Genomic DNA, 23,226 nt, shown 5'->3' with positions numbered 1-23,226 from the left:
GTTTTTGATTGGCTGAAGCCCAGGGGATATACACCGTGTGATTGGCTGGACAAAGACAACCTCGGCGATTGGCTGATGAGCTCTCACCCGTATAGTGAATCTTTCCCTGATTGGTTCCGGCCTCGATACCCTCTCTGATTGGCGGAGCGGGGGTTGCCGTGGCGACGTGGCCCGAGCGTTAGGAGGAGCCGGCGCCGCCGCAACGATGGTGCCGGGGGGCGGCCTGAAGCAGGTGAGCGAGGGGCCCGCGGGGCGGGGCGGGGGCTACGCTGCTGCCATGGCAACCGCGCCGCCAAGACCCGTCTACGAGGTGGAACCGCAGCCCGTCTATCATCTCATGAATATGTATGAGTCTCGTCATGATCCCGCGGTCGGCTCATTAATATTAATTAACTCATGAATATGCGCGGGCTCGTTAACCACCCGCCAGGTGATTCACATGCGTTGGCTAATTAATATTCATCGCCATCAGTTCTCATAGCTAATTACTCACGTTAATGAGCTCGTTAACATTCACCCAATTAACACAGCTCAGCTAATTAGTACGAGCCAGCCAATTAACTAACACGCACGGCCTAATCAATAGGCAATACTATGTTCCGCCTAATTAACTGAATGGCTAATTAGCATGCGTAAATTAATTAATATGCACATGCTAATTGGTATTAATTGCTCGACTAATTAGCATTCACCTAAAGTCAGTTCAACCCTCCATAGCCGCCCAGTTCTGATGGGAGACTCGGATGCTGCTGCAGAATCGACACCTCATGAATATTCATCAGCTCGTGATTGTAGCATCTGATTAGTATTTGAGGGTCATCCCTCTCCAGGGAAATAGCCCTCACTAGGTGAGTGTAAGCAACCCCCGATGCAGCCGCTCATGAATATTTATGAGCATGTAAATATTCACCACTGAATTGGTGGCAATTTTTGCTGACGAGCATCGCCTTGTAGATATTCATCACCCCGTCCATTGGGGACATTCGTTAACTCGCTGCAGCTCCTCATTCATTTGCCACTTAGTCCCTGTACACGATCGGATTATTATCACCATAGCACCTAGGAGCAGCCTCCATCATGGACCAGGACCCCCTTGTGCTAGGTGCTGTACGCTATTTATTCGGTGTGTTACGGTAGCGCCTAGAAGCCCAGTCACAGCCCAGGAGGACCCCATTGTCCTAGGCGCTGTACAGACACAGAACAAAGAGACAGTCCCTGCCCCGAAGAGCTGACAATCCCCGTGTAAAACAAGACACCAGATGGAGCCCGACAGACCAACAAGGGAGCAATAGAGGCCAGCACGATGTGGCACACACCAGCAGCTAACCGCTGTCAAGGATTTCAATCGACAGTGAGATCCGGCACAGGAGCCAGTGCACAAGTGCTTCCTTTGGGAAATTGCTCCGACGCATTTTCACGGATCGTGGACACCAAGATCCAGGTCTATAAGACATTTGTTGTTCCAACACTCCTCTTTGAATGCCAAACCTGGGTGACCTATCGACAGCACCTCAAGCGTCTGGAGAGGTACCACCAACTATGCCTCCGGAAGATCCTTTGCGTCAAGTGGCAAGATCACCGCACTAACGCCAGCATCCTTGCTGAAGCCAATGTCACCAGCATTGAAGCAATGATCCTCCCGCACCTTCTTCGCTGGGCTGGACATTGTTTGTGGATGCCAGACTCTCGCCTCCCAAAACAAGTGCTCTACTCTCAGCTCGCCCATGGTCAGAGATCCCGTGGTGGTCAGAGGAAATGCTACAAAGACTCATTGAAAACGTATCTTAAGAAAACTGATGGGGACATCACAAACTGGGAAGAGCAAGCCACCAACCGACCCCAATGGTGCCATATCCTCCATCAGGCAGTGGCCCACTACGAGGAGAAGCGCCTTGCCCTCAAAGTTGAAAAGAGAGAGAGAAGGAAGGAAAAAGAAAGAACTTTCTCCCACAGGCAGCTGGCCTGCCACGAAATGTCTGTACCTACCACGGGCGGATTTGCGGTTCCAGGATCGGACTCCTGAGTCATCTCAGGACCCATATGTAAATCCATGGTAGAGATCATCCTCAAATCGATGAATCACCAATCATTTTAATTGTCATCACTCATTAATAATAATTCAACATGACTATTCACCCCTTCATCACCTCCTTAATATGCATCATCTCCCTGAATATTCATCGCCTCATTTACCTTGATCAGGCTCTGAATATCCAAACCCAGCATTACCTAATTACTTCCCCCTCAGTAAGATTTGTCACCTACTGAATTTCCACAGCTTTAAAAACACTCATCATTGCAGGCATTTCAATTCTATGGACACTATAATAACGGGGTGGCCAACATACAGCACTTTTACCATTAAAGTGCAGCACCCAGAGCCCCACCCCCCTTCTTCACCTGCCAGATTTTTGTTCAGGGGGCAATCTCAAGACCTCTGCCTTGCAGAACCCACGAAATGCAAGGTGGAACAGATTCCTTAGCATAAATAGAGCTGTGACACTCGGAGTACCTTTCCCAGACCTGAAGAAGAGCTCTGTGTAGCTTGAAAGCTTCTCTCACTCACCAACAGAAGTTGGTCCAATAAAAGATATTACCTCACCCACCTGGTCTCTCTAATATCCTGGGACTGACACACCTCCAACTACTCTGCATCCAATTAAAGATTCTGGGGCGCTTGGAAATTGAGGAAAAGCGCTAAGAAATTGGTGGTATTATTATTATTATTATCAAAATAAAACATTTTGACATTGCCAAAAGTAGGCAGTTCTACATTATCAAAACGAAACATTTTGATGGTTCCAAAGTGCAATTTTTCAAAATGTCCTCCAGAAATTTCAGCTTTTTGTTCTGATTCGGCACTAAAACAAATTTCAAAATGTCAGGAGGGAAATTCTGTTTTGTAATGTAGGTTCTTGTACATATATAGACTGTACATGTAAGCGTGTCTCATGAAAAGTCACCAGCCACAGCTGATTAATCATATCCTCATGAATATTAATCACATTGCTGAGCACCTCATGAATATCCATCACCTCCTGCCAGCTGATTGTCTCCTCACTGATGTTGAGCACCTTTGGTGGTTGGCTCATGATATTCCTCATTACACAGGGGCAAATTGTCTCTTGGATTCTCATCATCTGATATTAATAAAACTATTGAGCACTTTTACTAACCCCTTAGGAACATCAACCAGCTAATTCTTATGGCCACTGGCCAGGCTACCCCGCTCAGGGTGGGACATGTGGGACCTGTCATTCCCCCCATCCCAGTGTCTTGGCCCCACCCCATCCCCATCATATTCACTGACACCCCACACCGCTGTCTCTTTCAGCCCCAGTGCCATGACGCCAGGATCTGCATGTGGTGAGTAGCATCCAACCCCCTCCAAAGGGGGCACGCTGGGCACGTCGCTGTGTGGCTGTTACCCAGCCAGAGGCAGCTGCATCTCAGCGCCAGGCAAGCCATCCCCGGGCAGCGTCTCTGCATGGCTCTTACCCACCTCCCCACCCCCGAGGCAGCTGCATCTCAGTGCCAAGCAAGCCACCCCATGTGGTGACGCTGTGTGGCTGCTACCCAGGTGCCCGACCCAAGCTGCAGCTTCTGATAGTTATGTCATGTGTATCCTATTGACTGCTCCCAAAAGTAGGCGGAGAACAAACAAGACAAAAGAACAAAAAAAGAAAGCAACGGGAAGGGTGAGGAAAGGAGAGCGCCTTGTTGGTTTCCATCTGCTAGGAATAAATCAAAGGGGTCTAAAAAGTCAGACCAGATCTTTTCAAATTTGTCCGAGGTCCCTCTTCTCTGAAACGTTCCCACTCTTTAGCTGCCAGGTGGGCCAAGTCGCCGTGCCAGACTTCTGCTCTTCCGTCTCGCCCCACAGGTCGCTTGGCTCCGAGCACTGCTCTAGAGAGCCAAGCTTCCCGGGAGCTGAAGTGTTTCTCAGCTGATGGGATTTAGCCCAAAGCTGAGTTCTGGGAAGGCCATTTAACCTCCTGCCTACTTCTAGCCAAAGGGTTGTATGTTGGGACACAAGGATGGCGCTCCGTAGACCACGTGTTGAGTTTGTAATGGTGTGCAAGGCACTACCCCAGAGGTGGGCAAACTACAGCCCACGGGACCGTCCTGCGAGGCCCTTGAGTTCCTGGCCGGGGAAGTTAGCCCCCGGCCCCTCCCCTGCTGCCTCAGCTCGCCGTGTCGCCAGCGCTCTGGGCAGCAGGGCTGTGAGCTCCTGCCGGGCAGCGCGGCTGCGAGAGCCTCCAGCCTGCCCCAGTGTTCTAGACTGCACGGCAGCGTGGCTGGCTCCGGCCGGGTGGTGTGGCTGCCGGTCCTGGTGCTCTGAGCAGCATGGTAAGGGGGTGGGGAGTAGGGGGGTTGGATAAGGGGCAGGGGGTCCTGGGGTGCCAGTCAGGGGACAGGGAGGAGCAGGAGGCGGTTTGATAGGTGCGGGAGTCCTAGGGGGACCGTTAGGGGCGGGGGGTCCTGGGAGGGGGCACTCGGGACAAGGAGCAGGGAGGGGTTGGATGGGTGGGGGAGTTCTGAGGGGGGTGAGAAGTGGGAGGGGCGGATAGGGGGCAGGGGCCAGGCTGTTTGGGGGGCACAGCCTTCCCTACCTGTCCCGCCATACAGTTTCGGAACCCCAATGTGGCCCTCAGGCCAAAAAGTTTGCCCACCCCTGCACTACCCCCTTGGCTAGGGTTCCAGGCCTGGCACAGGCAATCTAAATTAGGGACGGCCTTTTGGGCCAGGGTACATACCAGGCTACAGCTGGTCAGGTGAACCTCTCTCTACATCACTTCTGGAGTCTCTGGTGCACCCAGGGCCTAGGACCAACTATGTCCTTAAAACGCAGGTAACGGGAACGCCCTGGAGTAGAGCAGGGAGGGGGTTGTTGGTGCAGTACTTGGGAATGGCAGAACCGGCTCAGCCGGGAGACCCAAAGTATCTCCTGATCCTGCCATATTAATAGATGGTCTCTTGTTGATGTTCCCCAACGGGCTGTTGAGTCCGTGCTGGGGCTTCAAATGATGCTCGTTCACGGCATTGGGGTCCCTCTCCCTGGTGCAGGAAGTACCTGGACGTTCACTCCATGGACCTTATCGACAAGGCGCAGACCACTGATGAGCTGAAGAGGTAACTGGTTTTAGGACTCAGGGAAGGCTCTGGTTAGTGCCCCCCAGCCCTGGGGAGACACCCCCTCCCCCTGCACCTAGGCTTGGGGTCCCCCTATTATCCTTCCATGGTAGGGAGAGCACCCCCTACCAGCCCCCCTGTACTGTCATGTCCTGGAGGGGGCCCCGGGGAGACACCCCACCCCTGCAGTCAGTGGCCCCCTCTCCGCAGGGTGCTGGCGGAGCTGTTCCAGCTGCAGGGCTGGGATTCGGACCCACGGGCCGCCATCTTGCTGGATCTCTACTTCTACACGGTGCAGTTCAGCCGGGAACACAGCTTCACCCGGGAGCAAAGCTCCGCCTTCTTCGCCATCGTCAAAGACACCCACGAGGCCTGTGTGGGTAAGAGAGGGGGCCGAAGGGAGGCACTGGCCTCAGCGGGAGGAGGGAGTCAGGGAACCGCGGGGGGGCTGAAGAAAGGGGAGGAGTCTCAGGGGAGGACCCTCTATGAGTAGGGATGGGCACAGGGAGGGGGAGGAGCCTACAAGGTGGGTGGGGCTCTCAGGAGGAGCCTGGAGGTTGGACATGGCTGTGGAGAGAGGCGGTGGGGGTGGGCATGGGGAAGGAAGGGGAGGAGCCTGGAAGACGGTGTGGTTGTTGGGGAGGAGCTTGCGGGGTGGGTGTGGCCATGGGGGGGTGCAGGTCCCTCACACTCATGTCTGCTCCCACAGAGACACCACTGCCCAATGTGGAGGAATGTTACCGCTACTTCACCGAGCTGCTCTTCTGCCACGCCGTGCGGGTGAGCCCTGCCCACAGGCCAGGGAGGGCCCCTGGCTGCTGCCAGCTCCCCCATGGCAGGGCCCAGTTAGAGGGATAAGTCTGGGGTGGGGAACCCCTGCCCATCTCCTGCCTCACCCTCTCCTCTCCCCCCGCCCAGCGGCCTCCATTCAGCATTGACCTCTTCAGCCAGGAGCAGCTGGCACTCATGAGTGACTACGTGGTGAACACCTACTTCCGCCACTTCAAGCTGTACAAATACGCCTTCACACCCCAGGTATGGCGCCCCCTGGGGAATCCCATGGGGAATGGCACCTCCAGTGTCGGCCACACCCAGCACCCCCTGGGGACCTGGCCTGCCCCACCACCCGCATGGCTTAGCTGCACACAGGCCCCCTTCCCGAGTCCTCCACCCACACGGGGCAGCTAGCAGAGGGCAGGCGTGCCCAGCCCTACACCTACCTCAGCCCTGCGGCTTCCAGGACTGGCCTGTTTTCTCACCTCGCAGGTCCGGCTGGACATATCGCTGTCCTACGTGGGAATGCCAGAGCCGGAGCCCGCGGCCGAGCTGGGTGAGTGGCTGATGCTCGCTGAACCCCCAAAACTCTCGGCCACGTGGGTGGGCTTGAGAGGTGGCGGGGGGGGAGGGAGGGCGAGAGATGATCGGGGCTTCTCCTTTCTGCTGCTGACCAAGAGCAACCCCTGGGGCCTTGGAGCCAAGGTGAAAATGCTATAACAGGACGGCAATTCCCAGCCAGACACTGGCTTTTTGATCCCAACAGAGTGGGGCACCTGAGGGTGCTGGGCGGACAAGCTCCCAGGCACCACAGAAGGGAGGAGGGGGCTTTAGGGGGCACAGGAAGGTGGAGCATCCAGCCGATGAAGCCAAGCCCCACCCTGATTAGCCAATGTCTTCACCCCCCAGCAGGAGAACAGGGTGAGAGCGTGACGGTGCCTGTGCCCCCAGCGCAAGAGGAGGAAGCCGACAGTGGAACCACAGCCCCCAGGGAGAGTAAGAGACCACTGCTGCCTCGAGGAGTGAGGCCTGGAACAAGATCCAGGGCCTTTCCCCTTGGGGGGCAAGCGGGGCCTCCAGGCAGGCCCCAGGGTGGGGATGGGGAATGGGACCCAGGCCTTTTCCTTCTAGGGGGCACCAGCCCTGCTCCGGCCCCAGGGTGGGGGAGCTGGTTGGCTGCACTCTTCACCCCACTCTCCTCTGCAGGCCCCAGGGCCCCGCTGCGGGAATACATCTCGGCTCAGCTCTGCCAGGAGCTGGCCCAGCTGCGGCTGGCGGTGGAGGAGCGGCTACGGGCGAGCGAGGAGCAGTTCAACGCTAAGCTGGCCTTGCTGGAGAAGGTGCCCAACTCCCCCAAAGGGGGCGGCCGGGGCCACCGGAAGTGAGGGAAGAGGAGAGGGCAATAAAGGACTCCGCTTCTATGGTGGTGCCATGTCTTACTGCCCTGGGAAACTGCTCCCTGCTGCGGGGGAACCCCAGTCTCAAGGTCCCCCCTCCTGCCCTTGCCCCAGGGAAGACAGCTCCCAGGCCCTGCGCTCCCAGAGCTGGGGCCCGTGCTGGGAGCGCAGACGAAGGAAGGAGCCCCAGGCGCCGTAGGGGTCACAATAGATTTTTATTCTAATTCACAGGAATTCAGACTACAGGAAAAACATAAAAATTAACCAAGCTACATCAACGGGGCCTGGCTGAGCCCAGCGGGGAGCATTTGGCCCCATCTCCCCAACTCTGCCATCTGGGCGGAGGGGAGGATTTGGCCCCATCTCTCCCAGGATGCAATACTGAGCCAGTAAAAAGAAGCCAAGGGCAGGGGGTGCGAGCTGCCCCCGCATCCTAGACATATGCACACAGCATGCCAGCCACTCCCCTCCCCCAGACACACACGGGGTCCCTAAACCTCACCCAGGCAGGACTGCCCCTTCCTATCCCAGAAATCCTGGACAAACCTGCACTAGGGCCCCCCCTGCACTCCCTGGGGGGGGAGGGTGTTCCCCTGGCTTGACGTTCAGTGCAACCATCCCCTACTTGCGGTTCCCAGGCTATGGGGGGCCACCCCGGGATCTCCCGCAGCCCAGCCTGATCCCTGCCTCCTAGTGGAGAGGAGCAGTGGTGCTGTAGTAGTGCTCCGCCTCCTCGCCCTGGCCCAGCTCCGCCCCCTCGCCCTCAGCGCCCATTAGGGCCAGCAGCAGGGCCTTGGGCAGGTTCTCGAAGAGGGCAGCGCGGTTCTGCTGCTCGCCCTTCTTCACCCAGTGGCCGTAGATGCGGAAGGCGCAGGCGTCGATGAGCTTGCGCACACTCTTCAGCGCATAGGGGTCGCGCAGCAGCAGCTCCCGCGTCACCGGCCGCGTGCGCACCCGGTAGCTGTTGAACATGCGGATGGAGGCCAGCACCGTCCACACCAGCACCTACCACGCAGGACAGACCATCAGCAGGGAGGTGGGGGTGCCTGGGAGAGACCATTATCCCAGTGGGTGGGGAACACGGGCGAGCCCAGTATCCCTGTCCAAGATGTGGGGGGAAATGGGGCAGCAGGAGAGACCATTAGCACAGGGCAGAGGGGGAGGCCACAGGGGAGACCGTTTTCCCATTGCAGGGGGGATGGCAGAGACCATTATCCTGCTGTGCGGAGGAGAGGCCAGGTGGCAGAGGAGAGACCATTATCCCCACCACTGGGGGAAAGGAGCATGCAGGAGAGGCCATTACCCCAGTGCAAGGGGGGGGGGAGAGAAGAGGACTATTCCAGCAAAGGGGAGAAGGGAAAAAGGAAGAGGGATTGGGGGAGTCACAAGAGCCCCTTAAAGCAGCATATGGAGGAGGGGGGCATGTACCCTGAAGAGCCCAGCAAAGCCCATTAGCTCAGTGCAGTGGGGGGAGAGGGAGAACCCAATGCAGGTGGGAGGGGGAGAAGGAGAACCCGGGAGAGCCCATTAGCTCAGTGCAGTGGGGGGAGAGGGAGACCCCAGGAGAGCCCATTAGCTCAGTGCAGTGGGGGGAGAGGGAGAACCCAGGAGAGCCCATTAGCTCAGTGCAGTGGGGGGAGAGGGAGAACCCAGGAGACCCCATTGGCTCAGTGCAGTGGGGGGAGAGGGAGAACCTGGGAGAGCTCAATGCAGGCAGGAGGGGAACCTGGGAAAGCCCATTAGCTCGGTGCAGGCCAGGGGGAGTTATTGGGGACACAGGAGGGAGGGGGTTCTTGCTGGAAGGGCCGATTACAGTGATGGGGAAAGCCCTGGAAGAGCCCCAGCTCGTGGGGGAAGGGGAGAAGGAGGTGACTCACCCTGAACCGTCGGTAGGGGCTGAACAGCCGGACCGGGCGCCCCACGCAGCGCTCGAAGAAGGGATGCTGCAGGGCCTGCTCCGCCGTTAGCCGCTCCGACGGCTCCACACGCAGCAGCCGCGAGATCTGCAGGGACAGGAGGAGTCAATGGGGCCTGAGCCACTAGACCATGGGGTGCCGCGGCTGTGTGCGAGAAACTGTTCCATTCAGAGGGGGTGGGGAGAGGCTGATTGATCTGGGGATGGAGTTGGGGGGTTGCGACTGCAGGAGGAGGCTGATCCAATCTGGGATGGAGGGGTGGGGGGGACTCCTGCTCTCACCAGGTCCTTGACTGTGTCGGAGTGGTCATCCCACTCCGGAGAGCTGAACTGGTAGTGCCCCTCCATGATCATGCGCAGCATCAGCATCTGCTTGCGGTGCCAGAACGGGGGCGAGCCGGCCAGCAGGGAGAAGAAGATCACACCACATGCCCACCTGCGGGGAGGAGAGGTGGGGGGGAGGTCACGCTGCGGTTCCATGAGCCAGACCTAGGGCAGGCAGCGCCACTGGGAGGGGGACAGATAGACAGGGAAAGATGGACAGACACAGACCAATGGGTGGGGATGGATGGACAGACGGATCCTTGGCCTGGAACCACAGACACTACTCAGCCATCACGACTCTGCAGGGAGGGGGCAGAGGGTGGAGCCAGGAACGGGTTCGGGGCGGGGATCATCAGCAAGAGGGGCCAATGGCCACTGGGTGGGGAGCTAGGACCTTCCCCCCACCAGCTGGCAGACAGGGCCACATCCCCCGCACCCTCTCAGGCCAGACCCATCACTTGTTAGTGGGACCATGTGGACAGGGCTGGAACACAGACAAAATGAGGGGGGAGGGGTCAGGTCATTCCAACTGGACCCATCAGGGTGCTGGTGCTGGGTGTGGGCAGGGGGGCGAGGAAGCCGCTAGCTAGGGAAATGGTCAGGATCCCCCCACCACCACCCCTCCTGCACACAGGGTGGGTGGCCAGCAGGGAGTACATGGGGGTGTCTAAGAGCCATGATGGGAACTGAGGTAGATGGAACAAGCCCACCCACTCCCCACCACCCCCTCCACCCCAGGAATGAGCCCTCCCTGCCACCCCCGAATGAGCCCTTCTCCCCACAGCCCAGCGGTGGCTGCTGCAACAGGGACTCACAGGTCCACTTCCTGGCCGTAGCCCGGGTGCGTCTCATCCATGGAGCACTTGAGGATCTCTGGGGCTAGGTACCCGGGGGTCCCGCACAGCTCTGGGGGGGAGAAGGGGGAAGAGAGACACCCGGGCATGAGTGAGCAAGGACAAACAGTGCCCTCCAATTCCCTCCCGGATCAGCCCCATGGATCAGCCACACCTGCCCCTGCCCCCCCCACCCATTGAAGCAATCCCCAGCAGCCTCCCCTCCTGCCCAGCCATGTCCTCCCTTCCCCCAACTCTGGATCGGCCCCCACGTCCAGCCAGCCCCCCAGAGTGGAGTATGTGCTCCCCTCCAACTCCCACCCCCCATCAGTCAGCCCCTTGGCCTCTCCCCTCCCCACGCCCCCTGGATTGACCCAGCTAGCTCAACCCTCCCACTGACCATAGATCAGCTTGGCCTCCCCCGAGGCCCCTCCCGCCCAGCCCGCTCTGACCCCGCAGTTTCTGCCCTGGCTCCAGCCGGCAGGAGAAGCCGAAGTCGGAGAGCTTTATATTGAGCTGATCGTCCATGAGGATGTTCTCGGGCTTCAGGTCACGGTGGATGATGTGGCTGGCATGCAAGTAGCTCACCGCCTCCAGCAGCGCTCGCATGATGCACCTGGAGGGCGGGGAGGGCAGGGGGAGAAGAGAGAAACAGATCACGCCTGCAGCCACCGCCTCGCCCAACAGGGGGCGCTGTGGGGAGCAGGGCAGGAGCACTGACTGTGGGGGAGCTCCCGGCTACTCCAGCCCCAGCTTCCGCCAGCAGGGGGCGCTGTACAGTACCTGGTCTCCTTCTCACTCAGGGTCACTTTCTCCGTCAGGTAGTCAAAGAGCTCCCCACGCCGCATCCTGGGGAGAGAAGGGGATTGTCAGCCAGCTGGGAGGTGGGCAGGGGGGGGTGGCGGCGGCAGCGAATTGGCCCTGATGAGGTGACAGGGCAGATTGGGGGCAATCAGCCCTGGTGGGGTGGGTGGAAATCATCCCAGGGAGCGGATGGAGTGGGAGGGAGCCCAGTCAGGCCGTTCAGGATCTGGGGGCACCACTTCTCCTGATCCATGGGCACAGGTGTCCCATACCACACAACCCTGGGGTCTGCAGGAGGTTGGCTGGCTCCATTCCTGGCGTGAGAGCCCCAGCATATGGGGGGCCCCTGCAGGGAGTGGGGCAGATGTGAGCGTGCCAGGAGGCCCCTGCGGTGTGGCAGACCCCTGCAGGGGAGGTGGGGGGGGGGTCACTCGTGGCAGGGTCCTGGTGGGAGAAGTGGGGGCTGGGTGCAGGGATCTCATACTCACAGATCAAACACCAGGAACATGAATGTGGACGACTCGTAGGAATCGATGAGTGTGACTGTGGGGAGAAAGAGGAGTGAGAGGATGGGGGGTACAGCGGCACACTCCTTGTGTCAGGGGTGGGACTTCCTGCCAGAGGGGTGCCCAGGAGATTGGGGGGGGGCATCACTGGGTATACAGGCACTGCAAACAAGGTGTGTTCTTAACTGGGGTTAAACTAGCAGTGAAGACACTGTGACTTGGGTTCCCAGGGGGAAACTGCCACCAGCCGTCTAGACTTCAAAGCACTGCCGGCTGGAAACGGACAGGGAGAGGTTACCCTCGGTTTGTTTTCTGTCTGCTTATCTCGGGTCAGGGAAACGGAAACAGTAAAGCATCAAAATGAGCAACAGCGAAACAACTGCAAAGCCAGCGCTGGCCAGCCTGGGAGCCGAAGAAAGCGACAGAGAACATGAGCAAACGGCAAGCAGAGCTGAGGATCGAGGCGAAGGACGATGCCGAGTGGCAAGCCCCAGAAGGTGAGAAGCGAAGAAGAGCGAGACGCAGCAGCTCATAAAGGAGCGGCGGAGCGGAGAGAGAACGAGCTCCAAGAAGGGGAGCAGCGGATGTATAACCTGGACAGATCCCAGAGTCCCCAGTCTCTCCCTCCACTCAAGGAACCCTTCGCTCAGAAAAGTTGTATCCTGTGGACACGGAATCAGCCGGCACTAAAGAATATCTGACCACTTTTGAATGGCTCTGTGAGATTCACAATAGTCCTGAGGACAAGAACGTCCCCACCCTGACTACCACAGTTTTGCAAAGCTTTGAAGGTGTTTAATGAAATGCTGCTTCAGGAAGCTTTGCTAGCCCGTACCCTGCATTTCAAAAAGCTGTTTTACAAAGGTTCCCAGTTACCCCTGAAGCGTATAGGTTGAAATTTAGAAATCTTGGGAAAGGCGCTGGCCTGAGTCATAGCGAACACACCTGTAAGACGTGTGACCACAAGGAAATGGATAAAGGGGAAGAGGGCTGAGGATTATGGCCGACGGTTTGATCTCTTTGCTCCGGAACATTTCTTGCGTATGTGCACTGACAACGGTAGGAACAGTCTGTGGGAGAAATCTTTACAATCTGTGGACGAGATGGCCACTGTGGGTGACTCCTTTGTGCAAGCCCAGATGTCCAACGAGTGCAAGCCGCAGAAGGAGGGACCCAACCCCAGCATAAAAGGGGATCCCGTTTTACCCCAGGAAGAAGGAGGCCTAAGGACTCACCGCTGCAGAATCATTCCCCTCCTGAAAATCCTCATCACAAACCTCCTGGGAAAGAGGAGGATCCCAGTCGGTGTTTCCAATGTAACTCCACTGACCACCTGAGAAATCAATGGCCTGGGCTAAAAGAAACCAAGCCCCAGCCAACCCACATTAATGCAACTGTCTCCAGAGCTACCCCAATGAGTTTTGTGAGGACTGGCCTGGAGGGGGGAGCTATGGAATTTATTAAGGCTGCCAGAGTAAATACCAAGGGATTCACGGTGTGGAGACACACCGGAGCCCAGATCTCTCTGGCCAAGGGAAGCATGGACCAAAAGATTGACATGTTACCTGACCAAAAGTCCTGCTGTGGGAGGATATTCCTGTACCTTTAGCCAAGGTGCATGTGGACTGGGAAGGTTTGGAAGGGGTCTTGACGTTGGGGTGCTGGATTGTATCCCCCTGGAAATGCCTGTTGGGAATGATATTTTGCCTACGGCTAGGGCTATTAATGTGGTAACTTGTAGCAAAAGGGAATATTGTGCTGGGATCCCAGAGGAGAGTGGTAAAGTCCCAGAGACTGCTGAGGGGCGTCTCTCTAGCTCCTCTGCCGCTCGGTCTGAATCCAGATCTCTGAGGCAGCAGGGCCAGGACTCAGACATTTGGCCACAGTGCCCTTCTCTAGCCTCCCCATTCTGTGCTGCAGCTGCATGCTTTGATTAGCCTTTTTCTAGCCTCCCCCTCCCACTTCCCAGAGGTAGTGATAGGACCCAGGAGTCCTGACTCACAGCCTCCTCTGCTCTGACCCATTAGACCCCACTCCCTTCTCAGAGCTAGGGGTGGAAACCAGGAGTCCTGGCTTCCAGCGGTCCCTGCTCTGACCACTGGACCCCACTCCCCTCACAGGCGGGGACAGAACCCAGGAGTCCTCGTTTCCCAATCCCCTTCGTATGGCTCACCAATAATGTTTGAAACTTTCAGAGACTCAACTTAGATCCCCATGGTGCAGGCTGTGGGATCCCCGGGACGGGTATCTGATGAGGAGGGGAATGTAGCTGAAACAGTCATTAAAAAGTTACAACTCCAGACCTGTGGGTTCTACTTCTGGTTCAAGTTACAGTGGGGGAAGTTTAGGTTGGATATTAGGAAACACTATTTCACTAGGAGGATGGGGAAGCACTGGAATGGGTTACCTAGGGAGGTGGTGGAATCTCCTTCCTTAGAGGTTTTTAAGGTCAGGCTTGACAAAGCCCTGGCTGGGATGATTTAGTTGGTGTTGGTCCTGCTTTGAGCAGGGGGTTGGACTAGATGACCTCTTGAGGTCCCTTCCAACCCTGATATGCTATGATTCTATGAGATGAGCCCTGTGACTGAAGATGCTGTCTCAGATATCAGATGCCAGTGTTTTGCAGCTGAACAAAGGATGGACCCCACTCTAGAAAGCATAAGAGAGTGTGTCCTCGTGGGGGCTCCCAAGAAGGGAAGATGGGGAGAGGGTTTTTTGAAGAAGATGGGAGATTGCATAAAGAAGCTCCACTGACAAAAAACCAAAAGCCATGGGCACCCCTCTACCCAGTTGGTTGCGCCCGCCCAGCACTGTGGGGAATTCATGTTGTTAGTACATGATTGACCTTTTGCTGATCACTTGGGAGCACACGGAACCGGAGACAGGTTAAAGGAAAATGTCTGCTGGCCAGGGAAACAGAATGATGCGAGGAATTATTGCAGGAGACCTGCAGGACCCCAGACAGTTCCGCTACACCCCTTGCCTGTGATACAAGAGGCATTTCTGAGGGTAGCAATGGACATTGTGGGTCCTATGCCCACGTCCTACCAACAGGGGGAAGAAACCTATTTTGGTGGTGGTGAATTTGCCACTAGGTATCCTGAGACTGTAACTCTGACTGACACTGAGACAGAGGAAGAGCCAGTAACTGAATATGTACAAAGGTTAAAAAAGGAGTTAGAAGACATGATGGGTGGTAAATGAAGATACACATCATGTTAGAGAGCCTCATGGTAATGTTGTCCCACAACTAGTCCATGTGACCAGACTTAGAACCTATCACAGCAGGGAAGCCATGGTGAACATGAGCCACTGTGTAGAGGGAGAAACTGAAGCACATCACCTCATGGGGATTGGTCCTGCTTTGAGCAGGGGGTTGGACTAAATGACCTCCTGAGGTCCCTTCCAACCCTGATATTCTATGATTCATTGAATGGCTGAATTCCAAACTGACTCAGCCCCGGAAAGCATCAATATCTGCAGTGCGTTACCACCCGCTGAAAGGGCAGAGGTGTCGTCTGTGTTGCAAGAACACAAAGAAGTGTTTTCTCACGAGCCAGGGAAGACACACTCGCTAACTCATAAGATCATTACAGAATGGCCACAGTCACCTCCCAGCAGACCCTCCAGGGCTACCGGCAAGATGCAGGAACAAATTCAAACAGTAATACAAAACATGTTAGACCTGGGAGTACTTAGAGTCTGACAGCTCTTGGGCGTCACCTGTGGTCTTGATCTCTAAGAAATAAAACATTGTACGGTTTTGTGTTGATTATAGAAAACTCAATGGTGTTACAATACCAGTTGCGTATCCCATGCCTAGAATTGATGATATAATGCACATTTTAAGCAAAGCTAAATATCTCCACTCTTTTGATTTATTGGCAGATTCCTTTAGATAAGGGTGCTCAGAAAAAACAAATCTGCTTTCATCACTAATATGGGACTCTGAGTTCATAATGGCACCTTAGAGACTAACATTTATTTGGGCATAAGCTTTCGTGGGCTATAACCCACTTCAGCAGATGCGTGGAGTGGAAAATACAGGAGGCGGGTATAAATACACAGCACATGAAAAGATGGGAGTTGCCTTACCGAGTGGGGGAGTCAGTGCTAACACGGCCAATTCAGTTAGGGTGGATGTGGCCCATTTCCAACAGTTGACCAGGTGTGAGTATCAACAGAGGGAAGATTATTTTTTGTAGTGACCCAGCCACTCCCAGTCTTTATTCAGGCCTAATTTGATGGTGTCCAGTTTGCAAATTAATTCCAGTTCTGCAGTTTTTGTTGGAGTCTGTTTTTGTTGTTGAAAAATTGCCACTTTTAAGTCTGTTATTGAGTGTCCAGGGAGGTTGAAGTGTTCTCCGACTGGTTTTTGAATGTTACAATTCTTGACGTCTGATTTGTGTCGATTAATTCTTTTGCATAGAGACTGTCCGGTTTGGCCAATGTACATGGCAGGGGGGCGTTGCTGGCACATGATGGCATATATCACATTGGTACACGTGCAGGTGAACGAGCCCCTGATGGTGTGGCTGGGTCCTATGATGGTGTCCCTTGAATAGATATGCAGACAGAGTTGGCAACGGGGTTTGTTGCAGGAATTGGTTCCTTTCTACCTGCTTACTGTATTTCCCACTCCATGCATCTGATGAAGTGGGTTCTAGCCCACGAAAGCTTATGCCCAAATAAACGTGTTAGTCTCTAAGGTGCCACGAGGACTCCTCGTGGTTTTTACTGATACAGACTAACACGGCTACCCCTCTGAAACCTGAGTTCATAATGGTACCATTTGGGTTGATGGATGCTGGAACCAACTTTCAGAGGTTGGTCAACCAAGTGTTAACATAGGCCCTTGCAGAATTCTGCAAACCATTTAAGGCCATCACAGTGTTGAGCAACGCTTGGGCTGATCACAAAAAACTCTCAGAAGTTGTGCTGGAAAAGCTCAAAGAGTCAGGTCTAACCATAAAAGCCTCTAAGTGTAAAATTGGAGCAGCCAAAGTTCCTTCTTTGGAACACTGGGAAGGGGGGAAGGTCACATACCCCATGAGCCCTTAAAAGTTGAAGCCACTGGAAACTGGCCTGTACCTCAAACCAAAAGACAGGCCCAATCTTTCATAGGTCTGGTAAACTATTACTTGAGGTTTGTGCGTGGGTTCAGCGCCATTGTATCTGCAATCCCAGACCTATGTAAAAACAAATAAACCTAACGCAGTCGTGTGGACGAAGGCACATCAAGAGGGCTTTGATAAGGTGAAGAAAATCTTGTCCGAAAAAGCCTGTTCTAGCTAGTCCAGATTTTGACAAAAATGTTTGAACTCTGTACAGGTGCATCAGCCATTGGTCTAGGCTCTGTGCTGATCCACATGGGGGAAAAAAAACACATCAACACACATCCCATCACCTTCTTCAGCAAACAACTGACACCCACCAACAAAATTATTCTGTCATAGAAAAAGAACGTTATGCTACAGTGTAGGCCCTTAATTGCTTGACTCCCTATCTCATTAACAGAAAATTCAGGGTATTGATGGATCATTCACCATTAATCTGGTTAAAAAAAACTAAACGTTCAAATTTCCAAGCTTCTTTGTTGGAGTCTTATACTCCAAGAATTTGATATGGAAATTGTACCTATAAAGGGAAAGGAAAACATGGTGGAAGATCCCCTATCCAAGAAAGAGGGCCCTCACCTGCTGCCTCCAAGTCAGCCAGTGGCTAATCTCACCGTAGCTCTGTAAAGGGAGAGGTGTGACAGAATGTACTTCTGTAGTCACACCCTACACACTATTGTCTTAATTTTTGTAAAAAGTACACCCTGTAAGGGATCATTTGAAAACTCGTAAGTTGCTAATCATTGTCGTCCTGATAAAATGTGTGTGGAAATATTGTATGTGAAGTTAGGGGGGAGAGATAGCTCAGTGGTTTGAGCATTGGCCTGCTAAACCCAGAGTTGTAAACTCAATCCTTAAGAGGGCCATTTAGGGATCTGGGACAAAAATCTGTCTGGGGATTGGTCCTGCTTTGAGCAGGGGGTTGGACTAGATGACCTCCTGAGGTCCCTTCCAACCCTGATATTCTATGATTCTCTGATATTCTACGTTATAACATTCCTCCGTATGGTGTTATTAACGCATGTTCCAAACCGAGGTTGGCAAACAGGTCTATCACAAACAAAGGAAAGGGTGCTCGACTTAATTTGCATTTAAGCAGTAAACAGAGTCATCAAGCAGGAAGGGAAACAAAGGAAGCTCAAACAGGTGAGAAAAAAGCAGCAGGGAACATCCTTCCACACAGACTTTTTGTCTCTTGGAACCAAGCTTGAAATGTTTTTCAAAAGAGCGACTGAAACTACAAAAATGAGGGACAAACACCCCAAGACATCCCTCTCTCTCTCTCTCTGCCCATCGATTCTCTGCACCTAAAGGGACAAAGGAAGCAGCCATTGGACTGCAGAAGGGGTCCTAAGCTAAGAAGTTTGGTCAAACTGCTGAGCGCACGTGGTCAGAAAACAAACTGTTAAATTCAAAGCAAGGTTAAGTTAGCCTCCAGTTGCATTTTATCTTTATTTTTCTTGTAAGCATTTCTGACTTTTATGCCTCATTACTTGTACTCACTTAAAATCAATAACAAAAACAACCACAAGTTTAATGAGTACAAAGAGAGAGATTTTATCTAATCCAGTATGTTTAAAGTGATGTATCTGGGAAACTCCACTGGGGTGGCAAGTTGTGTGCATTATTCCTATTAAAAAAATAATGGACTTAATGTAACTTGTAGTGTCCCGGAGAGGGTTGGGCACAACAGGACATACATTTCTGGGGGAGAAATCTTAAAACTGGGGGTGTGTTGGGGGTCACCCTGCAGTATAACCTAGGCTGGTGAGAGCCAGAGTGTAACCAGGTGTGGCTGGCAGGCTGCTGCTACACACAGACACACAGGGTGTGACTTGCATGCTGTTTGTAAGCAGTCCAGGAGGCAGGCACTTCAGCCTGGTTGCAGGAAGGAGTGACACAGCTGTTCATTAGTCTGGACTGCATCCTGGTATGTGACAGGGGGTAGTACCAGGGGTGGGACCTCCTGTCATAGGGGTGCCCAGGAAAGCTGGAGGGTGTCACTGGGTAGAGAGGCACAGCAAAAAGGCGTGTTCTTCACTGGGGTTAAACTAGCAGTGAAGACAGAGTGACTTGGGTTAGCAGGGGGGAAATCAACTCCAGTCCTCTAGGCTTCAACCTGAGCTGTTAAAACTTCACCTCTACTTCACAGCTCCCTGGGTGCAAGCAGCGATGTGTGTTTCACTACAGTCAAATGTACATCTGGGAACAAAGAATGTCGGCCATGCCACAGGATGGGTGACTCCGTCCTGAGAAGCAAGTGACTCTGAAAAAGATTTGGGGGCCATGATGGATAATCAGCTAATCATGAGCTCCCAGTGCGATCCAGCAGTGAAAGGTCTAACACGATCCAACGGCTGGAAACTGAAGCTAGGCAAATTCAGCTTGGAAATAAAGCGGACACGTTTAACAGTGAGCGTAATTCACCATTAGAACGAATCACCAAAATTCACAGGGGATTCGCCGTCAGTGGCAAATTTAAATCAAGACTGGATGTTTGTTTGTTTTTAAAACATCCACTCTGCTCTATAAGGAATAACTCAGGGAAGCTCTCTGGCCTGTGTTATACAAGAGATCAGACTAGATCATCCCAATGGTCCATTCTAGCTTTGGAATCCATGATCTCAAGACCACCCGTTTTTTGCAGTGTAAACATACCCACTTACAGACATGGGGTGTCCCGGGGGGATGGAGGGTGTCACTCACTGATGTAGGGGTGCCCTGCCACCTGACGCAGGATGGCAATCTCCTTGCCCGTGGAGGTCCGCACCTCCTCCAGCTGCTGCGGGGTCATGCGCTCCGAGGTCACCTCGATGATCTTCACCGCAAACTCCTGCCCCGTCTGCTTGTGCACACATCGCCGCACCACGCTGCTCACGCCCCTGCCATGGACAGACCAACCGACACCACCGTGAGACAGACAGACACCCACAGCCCTCCACACCCTGTCCGTTCATATGTTCCAAGTCCAGACGGAACCACTGTGATCATCTCGTTCCAATGGCTAATGACTTTCACTGTTAAACGTTTACAAATTCAGATTACAGGTAAGATGTAGAATTTCAACTTCCAGCTGTTGGATCGTGTTAGATCTTTCTCTGCTAGACTGAAGAGCCCATCATCCAATTTTGTTCCCCGCATAGATACTTATAGACTGTGAGCTTCTCCCCCAAGCTTCTCTTTCTTAAGCTAAACAGACTGAGCTCCCTGAGTCTATCACTATTAGGCAGGTTTTCCAATCCTTTGATCATTCGCGTGGCTCTTTTCTAACCTCTCCAGTTTATCAACATCACCTGCTCACCCCACCTGCCACAGACAGGCACCCCAGTGAGACAGCCAGACTGACACCCACAGCCCCCCCCCCCCCCCCCCCCACTGATTACGGACAGATCTCGCTGCCCATCCCCGTGCACACAGAGCCCCCCTCCTCCCCCCAAAATCCCTCCCTACGAGCAGGGAGCGAGACCCTTCCCCTGCCCCACCTGCCGATGACGTCCTTGGGGTCATACTTCTGGTAGAACTCCTTGGCGCCGGCCCAGTCAGGCAGCTCGTCGTCTAGCCCCACACCTCGGGTCATGCTGGCCGGCTCGCCCGGAGCTGGGCTCCAGGACCCCTGCACCTGCTGGGGGAAAGACGAGTCAGACAGCAAGTGGGGAGGGAGCAGTGATCTGTCCCATAGAAACCCCCCCCCCCACACACACACACACACCACCTTCCCCTCCAGCATGGGAGACCCCCAGCGCAACCAGCTGACCCCATTCCCTCCCCCCAGCCAACCCACTTCACCTCCCCCAGTTCCCCACTTCTCTTCCCCAGCACTCCCTATTCCAGCTCGCCCACCCCCTTTCCCTCTCCCCTCTGAACGAGAGAGACCACCCACCTCCTCGCATCCCTCCTCAGCCAGCCCCACCCCTGTGACCCCTCCCACAGAGTCCCCCCTCCCCACCCATGTGCCCCTCCATCTTAGCCTCCTCCCACAGAACCCCTCTTCCCCACTCATGTGCCTCCCCTCCCCAGCCATCTGCCCCCCTCTCAACACCCTTTCCCCAAGCCAGAGAGCCCCCCCTTTCACTGTACCCCATTCCCAGCCCCCAGGCTTGGGGTGATCAGACCTCAGCAAGAGTCACTTTGGGGGGGCACCATCTTGGAAGGGTCTAGACAGGAGCTGGAGGGCAGGGGAGCTCCGGGTGGGATGGACAGAAGGAGAAGGGAGAGGGAGCTAAGCCAGGCCAAGGTGGCTTGGGCAGCGAGGGCAGGCTGGGTGGCAGCGGGGATCTCCCCTCACCAAGGGGCCCAGCTGACAAGACCAGTTGGGGCGGTGATGCTGAGTGAACAAGGGGGGGAATGTGCGGGGTGCAGCCAGCCAAGCTGGGGGATCCCACCTGCCATAGCCCTCTGACCGGGGTCAGAGCCAGCGCCCTGCCACAGGGTGCCCTGATCCTGAACAGGGTGTCCCCCTCCCCCCCCATGTGTGCCCCCCTCCCCCCAGCTTCCCCCCCACACAGGGCATCCCCCTCCCCCCCATGTGTGCCCCCTCCTCCAGCTTCCCCCCCCCACAGGGCATCCCCCTCCCCCCCATGTGTGCCCCCTCCCCCAGCTTCCCCCCCCACACAGGGCATCCCCCTCCCCCCCATGTGTGCCCCCCTCCTCCAGCTTCCCCCCCCCCCCCACAGGGCATCCCCCCTCCCCCCCATGTGTGCCCCCTCCTCCAGCTTCCCCCCCCCCACAGGGCATCCCCTCCCCCCTCATGTGTGCCCCCTCCTCCAGCTTCCCCCCCCACGGGGCATCCCCCTCCCCCCTCATGTGTGCCCCCTCTTCCAGCTTCACCCCCCCCCACAGGGTGTCCCCCTCTCCCCCACCTGTGCCCCCTTCCTCCAGCTTGCCCCCCCCCCACAGGGCGTCCCCCTCCCCCCACGTGTGTCCCCTCCTCCAGCTTCCCCCCTCCCCCCATGTGTGCCTCCAGCCCCTCACGTGCCCGCCCCCCGGGACTCGCGCTCCCGGCTCCCCACCAACACTCACCCGGCACCTCGGTTTCGAACCGGATTCCCAGCCCCGCCCCCGACGCCTGCCCCGATTGGCCCGCACTATCCCCGCCCCCCTTCCCACTCCACATGGGAGGAGAGGGAAGACGGCCAATCAGGAGGCAGGAAGAGCGAGTCGCGAGCCGGGGGTCATGAGCCGGGGAGCCAATAAGAGGCGGAGCTAAGAATTAAGCTGCAGCCTGATAGGCCAATCGAGCTGCGGGGTGGTGAATGGCGGTCAACCGGACCAATGAAGAGTCGAAGGAGGGGTTTGATTCTGAGTGAGCGCTCAATTGACCAATCATCAACGGGAATGTGGAGCAGCACGATTGACAAACCACGCAGCCAGTCAGCTGAGGATGGGGGCGGGTAGTTCCGTATAGCTAACCAATCAATAGCCAAGAGAGGGCCAGCCAGCGGGGAAGACGGGGGAGGTCTTAGGGGGGCAGCTTCCTGGGTCAGCAAAGGGTCAGCCAGGTGACCTCTGACCCCAGAGGCAGGGTTAGGGGGCCCTCATGCAAAGGGTTCCCCCCCCCCCCCCCCGCAGTCTGGTCAGGTGACCTGACCAGTGCCCTGGGCTGTCACATGGCAAACGCTGACCCCAGCTGACCCCGCAGTGCCCCCAGGTCACGTGACGGCCCAGCCCCTGGTGACCCTTGTGACACGGCCCTCGGGCGGCTGGGTCGGGGGCGCTGCGGTGGGGGGCTGCCCTGGGCCCATCCTGCCCCCGAGGCCCCGTAGAGCCCAGGGCAGCGAATGTCACCCCAGCCCCCCTGCACTGAGCCCAGCCCCTGACACTTGGATAAAGCATCTGGGCTGGACGTGAACGGGGGGGAGGGGCCCGTATCGCTCTCCCCAGTGTGCCCGATTCACCTTCCTGCTCCTCCCCTTCTCCCCATCCACGGCTCACATCAGCCCCTGCTTGCCCCCGCACCGCGCTGGGCGTTCGTTTGTCCGCTCTGACCCCTAGATCCTTTTCAGCGTCACTGCTGCCCTGGCTACAGTCCCCATTCGCGTGCTCTGGCCTGCGTTTCTCAGTCCCAGCGGTATAGCTCTGCATTTGGTTGTGTTAGTGTAACCCACACACCTGGGTGTGGTGTTCTGTCCCATCTAGTAGCGCCGAGACCACTTAGAGAGAGAGAGAAAATTAGTCTCCTCTCCAGCCTTAGCTAACAGCCAGTTGGCTTTTAGCTCATGCGGTAGAGAATCATAGAATATCAGGGTGGGAAGGGACCTCAGGAGGTCGCCTAGTCCAACCCCCTGCTCAAATCAGGACCAATCCCCATCTAAATCAGAGGCTGATGCACTAAGCTCCAGCGCTCCCAGGTTCAATTCCGCACACTGACGACCGGGGTCTGTCAGCGTTACATTAGGACCCTTTTTGTTTGAATGGGCCAAGCTT

The 23,226-nt window shown here is 55.6% G+C and overlaps 2 protein-coding genes across 6 annotated transcripts; one reads left to right on the top strand and one right to left on the bottom strand.

The window, feature by feature from the left end:
- The first annotated feature begins 81 nt into the window (after window positions 1-81).
- Window positions 82-7,328, top strand: CFAP119 (cilia and flagella associated protein 119). 4 transcript variants are annotated; one of them, XM_065594436.1, is made up of 9 exons: window positions 83-232; window positions 3,335-3,366; window positions 5,068-5,133; window positions 5,344-5,513; window positions 5,843-5,913; window positions 6,052-6,168; window positions 6,400-6,463; window positions 6,820-6,903; window positions 7,114-7,328. In XM_065594436.1, exons 1-9 carry the CDS (start codon window positions 206-208, stop codon window positions 7,290-7,292), a joined length of 810 nt encoding a protein of 269 aa, XP_065450508.1. In that variant the 5' UTR covers window positions 83-205; the 3' UTR covers window positions 7,293-7,328. The 4 variants fall into 4 exon arrangements, with proteins under 4 accessions (XP_042699709.2, XP_065450510.1, XP_065450508.1 ...); XM_005294208.4 differs by having other exon boundaries at window positions 86-232; window positions 6,817-6,903; XM_042843775.2 differs by lacking the exon at window positions 5,068-5,133 and having other exon boundaries at window positions 82-232; window positions 6,817-6,903.
- A 172-nt stretch (window positions 7,329-7,500) lies between these two features.
- PHKG2 (phosphorylase kinase catalytic subunit gamma 2) lies at window positions 7,501-21,962 on the bottom strand. 2 transcript variants are annotated; one of them, XM_005294209.4, is made up of 10 exons: window positions 21,823-21,962; window positions 20,286-20,425; window positions 19,510-19,685; window positions 11,669-11,723; window positions 11,160-11,225; window positions 10,829-10,992; window positions 10,359-10,449; window positions 9,502-9,655; window positions 9,182-9,307; window positions 7,501-8,309 (listed from the first exon to the last, which is right to left on the bottom strand). In XM_005294209.4, the coding sequence occupies exons 2-10, from the start codon at window positions 20,378-20,380 to the stop codon at window positions 7,995-7,997; spliced, it is 1,242 nt and encodes a 413-aa protein (XP_005294266.2). In that variant the 5' UTR covers window positions 20,381-20,425; window positions 21,823-21,962; the 3' UTR covers window positions 7,501-7,994. The 2 variants fall into 2 exon arrangements, with proteins under 2 accessions (XP_005294266.2, XP_042699693.2); XM_042843759.2 differs by having other exon boundaries at window positions 20,286-20,422; window positions 21,823-21,912.
- Window positions 21,963-23,226: the final 1,264 nt, after the last annotated feature.

This window comes from Chrysemys picta, chromosome 4, assembly GCF_011386835.1.
Source record: "Chrysemys picta bellii isolate R12L10 chromosome 4, ASM1138683v2, whole genome shotgun sequence".
Lineage (NCBI taxonomy): Eukaryota > Metazoa > Chordata > Testudines > Emydidae > Chrysemys > Chrysemys picta.
Note: the sequence above shows the minus strand (reverse complement) of the source record. Positions and strands in the feature narration are given on the sequence as shown.